The sequence below is a fragment of the Carica papaya genome, chromosome 2, assembly GCF_054855325.1.
Source record: "Carica papaya isolate Zhongbai chromosome 2, ASM5485532v1, whole genome shotgun sequence".
Taxonomy (NCBI): domain Eukaryota; kingdom Viridiplantae; phylum Streptophyta; class Magnoliopsida; order Brassicales; family Caricaceae; genus Carica; species Carica papaya.
In genome coordinates this window covers 27,815,590-27,830,584 of record NC_142310.1, presented here as the reverse complement: position 1 = coordinate 27,830,584, position 14,995 = coordinate 27,815,590, and the positions used below count along the sequence as shown (strand labels likewise).

At 36.2% G+C, this 14,995-nt stretch overlaps 1 protein-coding gene across 1 annotated transcript; it reads left to right on the top strand.

Moving 5' to 3' along the window:
• The first annotated feature begins 7,533 nt into the window (after nt 1–7,533).
• RAB11C (RAB GTPase 11C) lies at nt 7,534–10,233 on the top strand. The gene is made up of 2 exons (XM_088213828.1): nt 7,534–7,885; nt 9,497–10,233. Exons 1-2 carry the CDS (start codon nt 7,721–7,723, stop codon nt 9,977–9,979), a joined length of 648 nt encoding a protein of 215 aa, XP_088069954.1. The 5' UTR covers nt 7,534–7,720; the 3' UTR covers nt 9,980–10,233.
• The last annotated feature ends 4,762 nt before the right edge of the window (nt 10,234–14,995 follow it).

The window sequence follows — 14,995 nt, the reverse complement described above, 5'->3', positions numbered from 1 at the left end:
TACTCGAAATAAAAAAATTATAAATAGAACTATAAAGTTTTTAGGCGTCTAACTCGCCGTCTTCTTGCGGAACGAGCTCGGGAACCCCGTCTTCCTGATCTGAAATGGTTAAGTAAGGAATGAGCTACACTAGCATAGTAAAGACATCACACTATCTCACTGTCACAAGAGTAAAGGTCGGTAGAAAACAAAAACAATCAATGGAGCATAATTTATAACAATCTCATTTATTAATATAAAAATTTTTGTTGTCCACTTACCTTAGCGAAATTCATAAAAATAACATATGAAAACAATAACATCATAACCATCATAAAATCATATCGATTTTGTAACAGAACACATGTCATACTTTTGCACTTCAATAATCAGACAATAAATTTTCTCTTTTACCAGCCTACTAGTATCCATAGGGATCCATAGGGGGTCTCCGCTATACATGAATCATTAATATTAATAACCTGATTCCAAGGTCGTTCCCATACCCCGTCCGGTATGGGCGCCAAAACCATAAACCTAAATACCCCGTCCGGTATGAGGGTGAAACGGGTCGTCTCCAATACCCCGTCCGGTATGGGCGCCAAAACACATAAGGTCTCCATACCCCATCCGGTATGAGAGACCACGTTCCCGGTAGGGTTCCCTATGGACCCGATCCGTCCACCATCTCCCAGGATATCTAGTCAGGCTGTCCACATTATCCATTTATTAATTCACATAACTTTTTTGCCCTTTTCCTTGCTCTCAATCATTCAATCATACACAACATGTAAACCAGTAATTGACACCAAATAAGACAACACAGTATCGGGTTCATCATAATACAAACCGTAATAAAAGAAACCATGATTCATGCATACGAGACCATAAAATAAATACATCAAATATCATACTGCATTTAATACTGAAAAATGGATCAAACAACAACTGACCAACAATGTATCAGATTCGGGCTCCATTGGCAACCTCAATCAATTATACATATTTATAAAGTTACAAAATACCATTTAATTATTTATTAAGCTTTAATATCGTGATAGGAGGTAGGGTGAGAGATCCTTACTTGTTTCGGAGTCTGAAATCGGCTCTACAGTTCGCTTACGGGCTGTTCCTAAATTTTCTAAATTTTTTCCCGGGAAACTGAAACGCACTACCTGTACTTGCACGTATCCTAAAAAATCCCAAATCAGACCTAGGGCCCCTTTCGGCCAATATCGAAATTTCGGCACGGCGGCTTTGCCGTGCTCCGACGACGGCGCCGCCGCCTGCGGCAGCGATCCGCCTCGGGTTGGCTGTTTTCGGCCAAATTCGGCCAAACTTGCATTGGTCCCTGCGATAAAACAACCCTAGGGCCCTCGGTGGGTCAAAAATCACAAAAAATCGAGACTTACCGGCGGCGGTGCTCTCGGGTGCGGTGGCTTCTCCGGCACGAGTTGCGTTTTGATGTTTTGCTCCAGTCAACTTGTAGAGAAAAGGACGATGATCATAGTGGTATAAAAATTGCATCGAACGAAAACCGGGAAGGGCCTCATCAGAGGCAAAAATAGAAGGAAGTTGCGGCGGCGCCGTTTTCGGCGGTGTTTTCCTACTGATTGGCCGGTGGTATGGTTCCGATTTGGCCATAGGCGGATTCAACATAGAAAAACAAGCCAAGGAGAGAAAATTTACCTCGTTTGGCGGTCGGAAAATTTTCTGGTGCGGCGGCGGGTGGCGGCGGCTGACTGGGCTGCTGACGTGTCTCAATTTTTTTAAATTGCGTTTTGACCTCCGGTTTCCGATTTTCTTTTTAAAAATGCCTCCATAATCCAAAATTTTACCCATTTTTTCCAAAATCAATTTCAATTAAGCCTAAAAATAATTTTACCCTATTTTATCATTATTATTATTTTTATTTTTATTAAATTAAATTAAATTAAAACCTTATAAATTAAATATATATAAAATTAAACTAAAATTCTAATACAATTTAAAATAAATTAAATTAAAAAATAAAAATAATAATTTTTTTTGTGTGTGTTACAAACTACATTATTTACATATTAATATTTTAATTTTAAATATTAGATATAACACATATATATATGTATATTTTATTCTAATATTTTATCTATATAATATATAATACGTATATACATCATTTATATATTTATTGTTTAATTTTTATATTAAAAAATTAATTGATTTAGATTAATACCGTATTAAATTCACACTAACCTTTTCAGTTAAAAAATTTTTGAACTAAAAATATAACCGAACATCATTCAACCTCGATTTAGATCATACTTACAGATCATCCATAACATCGAGTGATTAATATTTATATATATTAAAAATAAAGAGAATAAAAAATTACTATAAAGATCGACTTAAATATTAAAAATAATATATGACTAATTTAGTACTTAGGCCCAAATAATTTTGTTTGCTAAATGTAGCACATATAGAAATGTAATAGCTCATTACAAATGTTTAATTGGATGATACTAAAGGTTGAACCAAAAACATAATAGGTTATAAATTATTATCTTAGTCTTATTTGTTAGGATTGTTCAAAGATATATACAACATATGTATATATTAATTAAATTTATATATTATTACACAATAATATTAAGTTTTAAGAATTGATATTCTACTTTGATGACTTAATCTATTAAAATTATTATTATTATTTTATATTTTTATGATAAAAATCACTAATATCATAGTAAATAAAAGGCTAAAAGTACAAAATTTATAGTTTAACATACTGATATTGTAGAGAAAGCATGGTAAGAATTGTGAGCAAATAAAAGATTCTGGATGCACATTGTTGCAGATAATCATACCTCAATGACTCATCATCTCAACAGCAACAGCTTATCAGTTTTCATTCACCAATCGTGGTTGTCGGTACACAAATGATGAACATGCATCATATAAGAAATTTGTTATAACAAATTTTGTAATATTTTTGTTTTTTTTTTCCTCTCATAACACGAATATCTATTTTATTTATACATATGTAATTTATTCTACAGTATAATGTAATATCTGGTTTTAGAATTTATTTCGGGATTAATTTTAAAATTTAAAAAATATATAAATATATAAATTTAAAATTAATAAATTTTTATTTAATATGAAATTAGAGAAAAAAAAATAGGTTGAGGATGAAATTGAAAACAATTTTGAGAAAAAAGGTTGAAAATTTGGGTTCAGATGATGTAAGGGGAAAAAGAACAGAGGAAGAAGGGGAGCGGGAAAGAGAAAGAGGAGAGGAAGGAAGGTTCTAAAAGGAGAGAGAAAGGAAGCGGAGCGGAGAGAAGAGGAGATCGCGAACGGTGATAGCACATTCGGCCGAAAGAAGGAAGATGGAAATGGGAGGTACGGTAACAAACTTCAAATATGTGTGTTGATTTGAGTTTGAAATGTTTGGATGTGTGGCGTACGTGGTCACGACTTACGGAAGTAGCGGTGTACGGAGGAGGCCGTGTAGGGTGAGTATGTGTAGTAAGGCGAGTGGAAGGAAGTTGGCCGCGTGAGAATCGCGGGAGGAGAGAGGGAGAAAGTGACGGCACGGGTGGAGGCCAGGAGAGAGATAAGAGTGTGGAGTGAGTGGAGGTCGGGAGAGAGAAAGAGGTGTGTGAACTGTGTGGGAGAGAGCGAGTTGTGTGAGCAACGCGGGAGGAGAGAGGAAGATGTGTGAGGTTAGTGAACGGTGTGAGAGAGAACGAGTTGTGCGAGCAACGCGGGTAAAGAGAGGAAGATGTGTGTGAACTGTGTGAGAGTGAGCGTGTTGTACGAGCAACGCAGGAGGAGAGAGGAAGAGGTGTGGGGTTAGTGAGCTGTGGGAGAGGGAACGGGTGGTGTGAGTAACTCGGGAGGAGATAGAAAGATGTTGTGGCGTGAGGACGTAGTCCGAGAGAGAGATAAGGAGAGGTAGTGGGTGAACGCTGGGGAAGGGAAGGATCCGCAGGGTGAGTGAGGTGAGAAAGATGGTGTGGCAAGAAGATGTAGTCCAAGAGAGAGATAGGGAGAGGCAATGAGTGAATGCTGGGGAAGGAAAGGGTCCGCCGGGTGAGTGAGATGCTTGAGGGAGTGGAGTGGGGTAGCTGGAGCCTTGGGGGAGAATGATGGTGTGAGTAGGGGCACCTAGGACATGTCGCAGGTAGCAGGCGGAGAGAGGCAGTGAGAGAGAAGGAGTAGTGTGTGTGTGTGTGGCCCGATGGGGGTTGATAGGTGGACGATGGTGTTGCCGATGTTGGTGACGCAAGTGAATGAAAATGGTGTGCGTGCGTGGCCTGGTATAGGTCGAGAGATGGTTAGTGGTCGCCAATATCGGTGACGGGAGAGAATGATCAGAGTGTGTGTGAGTGGCCTGGTATAGGTCGAGAGATGGTTAGTGGTCGCCGATATCGGTGACGGGAGTGAATGAAAATAGTGTGCGTGCGTGACCTGGTATGGGTCGAGAGATGGCTAGTGGTCGCCGATATAAGTGACGGGAGAGAATGATCAAGGTGTGTGTGAGTGGCCTGGTATAGGTTGAGAGATGGCTAACGGTCGCTGATGGTGGTGACGGGAGAGAATGATTAGAGTGAGTGTGTGGTCCAATAGGGGTCGATAGGTGGTTAATGGTCGCCGACCTTGGCGGTGGGTGGTATCACTGGCACGCTTGGAGTGCCGTCGGGGAACGGAAACCCTGGGTAGGTAGGATTGTAGGTACATGAGGGGAAACTGGAGTTCAGTAGTGAACTGTTGGTAAATGTATATGGTTTTATATTGTTGCATTTCACACCTGTATTTTGAGTTTTACTGTACTGAGTTAACTTAACTGACTCTTTTCTTTTTACAGATGATGTAGGGACGGAGTCCGGACCGAAGTTGTTGGATTTTGAGCCTAGTGTGTAGAGTAACAGGATGAAAATTTTTGTTTTTTTTTGACCGAATAGAATGTATAAAACTGATGGTAGCATAGATATTGAGTATGGTTGTATTGTGTGCGATGTCTTGTACATGATTGCAGGTTTATCTTGATCATTGAATGAAGGATTGTGCTAGTGTTTCCTTGTGCATTACCGATTGGTTATCAACATGAAAAAAAAAACAGGACGTTACAGTAGGCAAAAACCGAATCTGCCTTCGATGAGCCCCTTCCCATTTTCTATTTCGTGTGATTTTTCACCATTGTGTTCACCGTTCTATTTTCTACAAGTTGACCAAAGAAAAACGCCCAGCCGCGAAGATGTGCCGGCAGAGCCGCTGCATCAGAAAATTCTGCCGTCGGTAGGTTTTCATTTTTTGATTTTTTTTCAGCCAACCGATGCTCCCTAACGTGTTTTCTCACAGGGATGAGTATAAAACCGGCCAAAATTAGGCAAAACTGGTCGAAAACAGCGAGATCGAGACAAACTGCCGCCGCGGACAGTGGTGCCGTTGTTGGAGCACGGCGGTGCCGTCGTGTTAGAATTTCAAAATTGGCCATAAAAAATTTTTAACACCAAATTTGGATTTTTTTAGGTATTTTTAGATATATGAAGCATGTTTTAATCTCCATATGAAAATTTAGAAAATTCGGGGACCGTCAGTAGGCGTAGTAGAAAGTTCGGTATTTCAAACACCGATTCAAATAAAAATAATTCACCTTATTCTCTATTATGAAATTGAAATTTAATAATCGGTAATATGGTATTTTGTATAATTTAGAAAATTTGAGATTAATTACAGGTTGCAATGGAGTCAAAAACTGGTTAGTCATTTATTTATTGTCATGTTTAACTGATTGTTGAATTTACAGTTTTGGATATATGATGAGAGATTGGAATGGTTAAATGATTCAATTGTGCTTCCTTGATATATATAATACTTTTCTTGCACAATTTACAGTTGATTTGTGAAATTAGAAATTAATATGCAAACGAAAAATTGATTGCTCACGTGAATTAATGAATGGTAGCCTTACTGGATATCTTGGGAGATGGTGGACGGACCGAGTACATAGAGAACCCTACTGTGAACGCTATCTCATACCGGATAAGATATCGATGATTAATATTTTTGGCGCTCATAACGAACGGGGTATGAGGACGGACTGATTCACCCTCATACTGGATGAGGTATGGGAACCACCGTTTAGTTAAAAATGTTAAATATTGGTTCACACGTAGTGGGACATCCCTATGGGCCCCCAGAGATACCAGTAGACAAATAAAAAAAGAAAGTTATTACTATTGTTCACTTGAAAATGAGATTGGAATGTTATTTGAATTATTGTATCTTTATATGTCGATTTTAAAAATCTCGCAACGGTAAATATATGCAATAAATGATTTTTTTCATATGATAAATGAATTTACTTAAATCAAGAGCTCCATTAGTTGTTTTTATGATTTTTACCAACCTTCAGTTTCTGTATCGGTGAGTAGTGTAATATTCTTACTAAACTAGTGTACTTCACTTTTTCAATAATATTTCAGATCCAGAGAACCAAGATCTAGATTCTAATCAACAAGAGGGTTGTGAATAGTTCACCACTCGGACTTTCTTCAAAAATTAGTGAATGTCGTTCTGGAATACTCAATTATTGACTTTTTGTTTATTTTTTTAATTTTCGTAATTTTTTTTAGAAAGAATATTCTCGTAGGTTTATTGGGCATTTTAAATTATTGTGTAAGAAATGTAAACTCTAAATTTTATTATTTCATTTCCGCACTTAATTTTATAATTTTATTTTCTTTTAAGTTTCGGGCCTTTACATATAAAGTTATAAACTTTCTTTATAAATAGAATTGATTTCTTCTAATAAACTATAATTGAGAGTTGTCCAGTTATATTCATCTAATATTTTTTTTAAAAAAAATTAAAAAATAATATATTGTGGTTGCCCATTTCATTAGAGAAAAAAAAAACATGATAAGTTATGCTCCTTTTGTTTAATGGGAAGGAAGGGGAAGAAGAACAAGAAAGTTTAATATGTGAAGAAAAAGAAAAAAAAAATTAAGTAGTTAATATTTATTAAATTAGTATATTTATTAAAATATTATAGTCCAACGATAAGATGATTATTTCAAAATTTTGTTATTTAACATAATAATAGAGTTATACATGAAAAATAAATAATAGTATGAGTTTTTTAATTTAATTTTACAATTAAAAATTTATTTGGTAAACTTTATTATAATAATCTTATATTATACGGAATGATCAAGAAATTTTCATAAAAATATTAAACTGAAATTGAGGTAAATCTAAGATTAAAAAAATTGGAAAATGGATTTAAGAAATTCAAGTATTTAAATTAAAAAAAAAAACCAAAAATCAAAATTCGTTCAGATTTTCAGTAATAAAAAAAGTTTATATTTTTAAATCAAGCATTATTACTAACTACCAAATAATTTTCAAAAGAGAAGTTTAAATTCTTTTACTAACACGTCCTCCCAATTCTGCCCCTCCCTCGAGAAGAGATCCCAATACGAGGCCGAGGGCATTATAGTAATATCACTTTCACGAAATCTTTTCTGCTTTTCGGTAGATAATATAGACGTGCTGTTGTAGCCGATCTTGAAATTTTGATTTGAAAAGAGTCATCGTGTATTCGTCTTGTTCCTCGGTTTCTCACTTGCGAGGGAGGACCGATTCGTTTGCAGCAGTGGATTTTATGGATTTTTTCTTGACGAGAAATTGAAGCCGCAGGAAAAGCAAAGAAAAGAATAAGGAAAGGAAATCAAGCAGAGAAAAAGCGATGGCGAGGAGGCCGGATGAGGAGTACGATTACCTGTTCAAAGTGGTATTAATCGGCGACTCAGGGGTTGGAAAATCGAATTTGCTCTCTCGATTTACTCGCAACGAGTTCTGCTTGGAGTCCAAGTCTACCATTGGTGTAGAATTCGCCACACGAACTCTTCAAGTATCCTCTCTCTCTCTCTCTCTCTCTCTCTCTCTCTCTCTCTCTACAGGTGCATGTACATGTTTATATGCGTGCTTAAGTTTTGAGGGTCAATTGGATCTGGTTCAGTTTGTGTTCTTCTGTTTGTGCTGTTCGGTTTTCGAGTAGTTCAATATTTTCAGCCGAAACTGAACTACTTTAAACTTCACTGATGCTTCTCTATTCGCAAATTATGTTAGTAGGTGCATTGATCTGGTTTAAATGCTCGATATCTAACCGAAAATGTTTAGTTTTCACATCATTTGTAATTTATTATTTTTTATCAATCTTTTAATCCTTATTTTCCCTTATATAATTTTGAGTGATACCTGGTCGTCGGATAGCAATTCTTTATTTGATCCGGTATACTGTGAATTTGCTATTGCTTTCCAAATTTTAGTTGGGTTTTCATTTTTAGGAGAAAGAGATTAATATAATTTTTTGTCTTTTCTGCGAGATCTTACATTTATATTACTCTCCTCTTTGTAGATCTGATTTATTGAATATTTTTGGTTCCATACTATATCGAGATTTGGAGTTCTTATTCACTGTGGCGTCTGATTTGTGTGTTTGAAATGGGGAAGTTTTCATGGATGGCTCCTTTGACTGGATCAAAGCATGCTCTCAAATTATTTGAGCGGCTTGTTTGTGTTTGAACTTTGAAAATTTTCCATGAATTCTCCAGGTCATTTGGCTAAGCTCAAGTGTTCGCTATGTTATATCAGTGATTAATATATTTGGGTAGTAATTTGAGGTGTTCTAACTTTGTCTTTTTTACTGGTAGACCTTTTGAAATTAAATATCAGTTATTCAATTGAAATGAATTGACAGTTGAGATCTATTTTCTCCTAATCTAAGGGCAATAAGAATTCAGGATATTGTGACTTGTTTTTTAAACTAACTCATATTTGGCGTGCTGTTCAAAAAGCAGTCAATGTCCTGAAGCATGCTAATCCAGTCCAGTTCCGTTGCACGTCATAATTGCTATCGCATCCAAATACTCTGGCCTTATTGTACTGATATTTTATAATAGCTTGAATGGTGTGATAAAGATTGATCTATAATGAAAACGTCCAACTTGTATTATAGCCAAGCAGCCTCAATGATGTGAATAGGTAAAAAAAAATAGTATGAGAATGTTGGTCTTATTACTAGACAGGGGTCTTATATCAGGGATTATATGCCAATAATTTATCTTTTCTGTAGAAAATATATCTTGGAAAACTAATGCGGACAAGGGGGAATACAGCATTTCTTAAACAACTGACAAAAAAAAAGATGGCTTGTCTGACACTTTCTTCACAGGATTGCACATGGAGGCTTATTCATAGACGGGATTTATGTTCATTCAGTTTTCTCTCTATCTGATATATATGTTCCCAGTTATTAGAATGTAAATAATTCATCAGGTCCAAATTAGTTGAATTTTGCTTCCAATTTTGTTATAGCTTCCCTCAGTGTATTCATAGGTTATTTTTCTTCCACACCAAAGGTACAAATCCCATATATTTTCTTTTACCATTCTTGCTCTTTTCTACACATGCGTTAAGATTTGTTTACCATCCAAATTCAACACTTTTGTCTTTTGATAAGGTGGAGGGAAGGACTGTGAAAGCTCAAATATGGGACACAGCTGGGCAGGAGCGATATCGAGCAATAACCAGTGCCTATTATAGGGGTGCACTTGGAGCTCTTCTTGTGTATGATGTTACAAAACCAACAACATTTGAAAACGTAAGTCGATGGCTGAAAGAACTACGGGACCATGCAGACTCCAACATTGTGATTATGCTGATTGGAAACAAAACTGATCTGAAGCATCTCCGAGCAGTTGCCACAGAAGATGCTCAAAGTTATGCAGAGAAAGAGGGTCTTTCTTTCATCGAAACATCTGCTCTGGAAGCAACAAATGTCGAGAAGGCTTTCCAGGTAATTCTCTCCGAGATATACCGGATAATTAGTAAGAAGTCAGTGTCTAATGAGCAGCCCACCCCTGCCAACATCAAAGAGGGGAAGACCATAGATGTAGGAGCATCAGAAGCCAACACTAGAAAGCCATGCTGCTCTTCATCCTAAAGTTAGTATGTAGCAATATCAATTTCTCATATATTTTGTTTTTTCCTGCAATTTTATTATGTCCATTAATTCTGTTCCTCTGTCCTCTTGAGGGTTTATTTTATTTCGACTCCCATATTTTCACATGTTATTATGAGTGTTTGAATTATGATGGTGGTTTGAGAGGTCTGAATGATTTTCTTGTGGGTGCTGCAACTTTTTGAGTATACTACTGTTTGGATGGTGATCTTAAAAGGTAAATTTTTGGAGGTAAAGTTTGTATTTTGTTGTCAGCTCCTCAAAATGGCCGGAAGATTATAATAGTAGATCATATTTTTAGGCCAGGTGAATTGTTAAAACCAATAGTGAGTTTTAGTTGAATTTGATTTAATGCTCATATTTTAATTACAAATATGTAATCTGGAAGATCATAATAGATCGTGCTCTAAAATTAAAAGCATCGCTAATTAACTCAATGGTAAATATATGTCTTTCTTTATGAAAAATTATGGAAATTTAAGTTAGAATATATTACTGTATGTTTTCATTTGAAGGTTGTCTTTTGTTGTATTATAATTGATGTGTATATAACATTTAATTAATAAAAATTATTTATAAAAATTAAAATAACCAGTTAGATTATACAAAATTTATTTAATCACATGATAAATCAATGGCTCTATTATAACTGAAATAGAAAAAATTAATTGCGTTTTCAATTAACAAAAAAATTTTAAATTAATTTTTATAAATGGAAAAGTTGATAAAATAATTATTAGACATGAACAAAAATTTCGTAATTTTTGATAAATTTTTTAATAAACATCAGAAAAACAAGATAAACTTTGTTACCTAACCTATAAACAGAAAGTTAATTTTCTAATTTTTTTTTATTTGACTTATAAATTATCATAATTACACAAGTAAAATACATAAGAAAAAAGTAAAAATGCCTAAAGCAAACCATAAAGTTTCTTGTTTTTAAGTGCGTTAAACTTGTAAGCTCATTAAATTCATAAAATTTTAAAAAATATAATATAATACATGGACTCGAAAATTAGCTTGTAATAATCTTTTTTATTTATAAAGGTTATATAAATAATTTATTTTATTTTATTTTATTTAAATTATTGAAAAAAATAAAATAAGAACAAAATTGAAAATAATTTAAAAAAAAAGATTGAAAATTTAAACAAATAAAGTGTTTTTAGAAGAAAATTTGAAAACAAGTAAAATCGTAAAAAAAAAAAAATCGGCAACGTGGGACAGCCCAGTCAGCAACCACAGCGAATTAGAGTACGCCACATAGCAAAACACGCTGAAATCAGCGTCACACGGGCAATACATGTGCCTAGCGATCCAATGACCTTGATTATGTCTTGCGTGCACGGACAACTCATGTAATACTCGGAATTAATTTTAAAATTTTAAAATTAATGTATAAAATATAATTTTTAAATTTATGAATTTTTATTTAATATAAAAATTAGGAAAAAATAGGTAGAAGATGAAATTAAAAATAATTTTAGGAAAAAGTAATGAAAATTTAGGTTTTGGGAGATGTTTTTGAAAGAAAAATTAGAAACTGGGAGTCAAAACGCAATTTAAGAAAAATGTGCCACGTAGGACCACCTAGTCAACAGCCCCGACGAACCGGAGCTTTCCATGCTGACGTGGTGCCATGCGAAAGGCCACACTAGCAATTTGCATGCTCACAATCGGACAGTTCGAATTTGTTCCCGCGCGTGTGAACGGTCCGGATCCATTCCCTCCTTATGTGTGATTGGACGATCGTGATTAAACACGATGAACGGTCCAGATCAAATTGCAATGAATGATCTATACTCATTTCTTCTTTGAATGCGATCAGACGGTTGAAATTAAATGCGATAGACGACTCAGATTAAAGGGAGAAAAATATAAATACCTCACTTCACATCAAATCTTAACCCTAAACGCTAGTCCCCCGCTGGAGAAAAAGAACTAGTCGCCGGAAAAGGGAGCCGACTGTCGCCTGCCGCTGTGTCGGAGCCACCTTTGACTGCCAAAAAAGGTAAAAATTTTCTCATTCGCTTGAAATTTGATTTTGAACACCCTCATGACCAAATCGGAGCAAAAGGACCGGCGGATGAGCTAAAAACAATAGGTAAAGCTCGGTGGCACCCCCGCAGGAAAAACAAAAAATCGCCTCCAATGAGCACTTTCCCCATTCTCGTTTCGTACAATTTTTTCATCATTGTAATCACCATTCTCTTTCCTACAGGTTGACCAAAGAAAAACGCCCAACTGCGAAGGTGAGCTAGCGGAGCCGCTGCACTGAAAAATTCTGCCGCCGGTGAGTTTGACTTTTTTCGGCTAACCGAGCCTCCTTAACGTGTTTTCTCTCATGGATGAATATAAAACCGACCAAAATCGACCAAAATTGGCGGAAAATTGCCAGTTTGAGGTAAACCGCTACCGAAGGCGGCAGTGTCGTCGCCGAAGCATGGCGACACTACCGTGCCGAAATTTTAAAATTGGCCAGAAAAGATTTTTAATACCGATTTTAGATTTTTTAGGGTATTTCTACGTACTTGAAGTGGGTTTTAATCTCCAAAGAAAAATTCAGGAAACCCGAAGACCGTCAGTAGGCGTAGCTGAAAGCTTAGTATTTCGAACATCGATTCGAGTAAGAATTCATCACCTTACTCTCTGTTATGGAATTGAAGTTTAATTATAAGTAATATAGTATTTTGCGTAATTTAAAAAATATCAATAATTAATTACAGGTTACTAATGGAGTCAGAATCGGTTATTTATTACTGTTTGTCATGTTTTAATTGATTGTTTGATTTTACAGTTATGAATACATAATAATATACTGTAATTAGTAAGATGATTTGGTTGTATTTTCTTGATGCATGTATTGCTTGTTTTGCATGACTTACAGTTAAATTGTGAAACTAAAAATTAAATATAAACAGAAAATCGCTTGATTAAGTGAATGAATGAATGGTAGCCTTATTAAATATTCTGAAAAATGGTGGACGGACCGGTTACATAGGGAACCCTACCGTGAACGTTGTCTTATACCGGACGGAGTATCAATGATTGGTATTTTTGGCACTCATATCGGACGGGATATGGGGACGACCCGTTTCACCCTCATACCGGATGGGGTATCGAGAATTGATATTTTTGACGCTCATACCAGACAGGATATGGGGATGGTCCGTTTTACCCTCATATCGGACGGGGTATGCGGATGACCTGTTAGTTGACGATGTTGAATAATAGTTCACACGTAGTGGGGACATCTTTATGGACCTCCATGGATACTAGTAGACAGATAAAAAAAGAAAGTTGTTGTTCTGCCTAATTGAATATGAGATTATAATATTGGTTATGTTATTGCTTGTATAAGTAAGTTTTAAGAATCTCGTTACGATAAGTATGCGATAAATGATTTTATTTATGATAAATGAATTTACTTAAATTAATAGCTCAATTAATTGTTTTTATAATTTCTATAAACCTTCATTTATGTATCGATGAATAGTGTGATATTCTTACTGGACTAGTGTAATTCACTCTTTCATTAACCATTTCAGATCAAGATGACCAAAATTCATATCTCGATCCACATGAAGGTTGCGAATAGGATGCTCAGTTGTTTACTTTCCATTTATTTCTTTGATTTTTTGTTTGTTTTTTGAAAATAGTCATTCCCGTAGCCCTATTGGGTATTCTGAATTATTGTGTAAGCAATGTAAATCCTAACTTTATTATTTCTCTTCTGCATTCAATTTATAATTTATTTCTTTTTAAGTTTCAAGTTGTTATAACTTAAATGCATTTCCTCTTTATGCGCGATTGGATGGACGAAATCAATCGCGATGAATAGTTCAGATTCAACCATGCAATTGGCCTAAATAGGTAATGATCGGATGACTTTCCTCGCTCCATGTCGACGCGAACGGATGGTCCAGATTGACGCGAGATGAGTATTTAAACATCACGTCTCAGGAAACCATAACCCTAGCCGCACTTGTCCTCGTCGGAGAAGAAGAACCAGACGCTGGAGAAAGAGACCGACCCTCGGTTGCCGTTGCACCGGAGCCACCATTGACTGCGGCGAATAGACAGCTGAGATCAATCGTGATGGACAGTCTAGATTCGTTTTTTCCTCAGGCGCGATCAGACGGACTAGATTAATCACAATGAATGGTCCAGATCAACCCGGGATGGGTATAAATACTTCACGTTTTATCGAAACCCAAACCCTAACTGTTGGCCCCTGTTGGAGAAGAAGAATCAAGTGCCGGAGAAGTAGGCTGACCGCTAATCGCCGCCGTACCGGAGCCATTGTCAGTCACAAAAAAGGTAAAAATTCCCCCTACCTATTTGAAATTCGATTCCGAGCACTCTTATGGCCAAATCTGAGCAAGAGGGATGACAAGTGAGTCGAAAATTATGGGCAAAGCCTGGTGGAGCTGCCACAGCCAAAACCCTAAAATCCCTTTGATGAGCCCCTTTCTGATTCCCGTTTCATGCAATTTTTCGATCATTGTATTCACCGTCCTTTTTTGTGTAGGTTAGCTGAAGAAGGAACCCTAGTCGCGAGGGAGGATCGACGAAGCTACCGCACCTGGTGACCCCCCACTAGTAGGTTCAGTGTTTTTGGTGATTTTCTAGCCAACTGAGTCTCCTTAATGTGTTTTTCTATAGGAATACATGTAAAGCCGGCCAAAATCGACCAAAACTAGCTAGAACTAGCCTGACCGAGGCGGACCACCGCTGTGGGTGGCGAAGTCACCGGAGAAGCACGGTGGCGGCGCTGTGCCGGAACCCCAAAATTAGGTGGAAAGAGTTTTGAAGACCAATTTTAGATTTTTATGGTATTTTTAGGTACATAACGAATGTTTTGAATTATGTAGGAAAAATTCAGGAAATTCGGTATCCGTTAGGAGGTATGGTAGACAACGCGATATCTTAAAACACCGATCCAGGTAAGGATCTCTCACCCTATTCTCCGTTACTGTAAATTGAGGCTTAATA

Excerpts from the sequence above, each read along its gene's own strand:
- RAB11C (XM_088213828.1), top strand. The coding sequence starts at position 7,721 with ATGGCGAGGAGGCCGGATGAGGAGTACGATTACCTGTTCAAAGTGGTA. Across the intron at positions 7,886-9,496 it reads TCGCCACACGAACTCTTCAA|GTGGAGGGAAGGACTGTGAA; the intron begins GTATCCTCTCTC and ends TCTTTTGATAAG.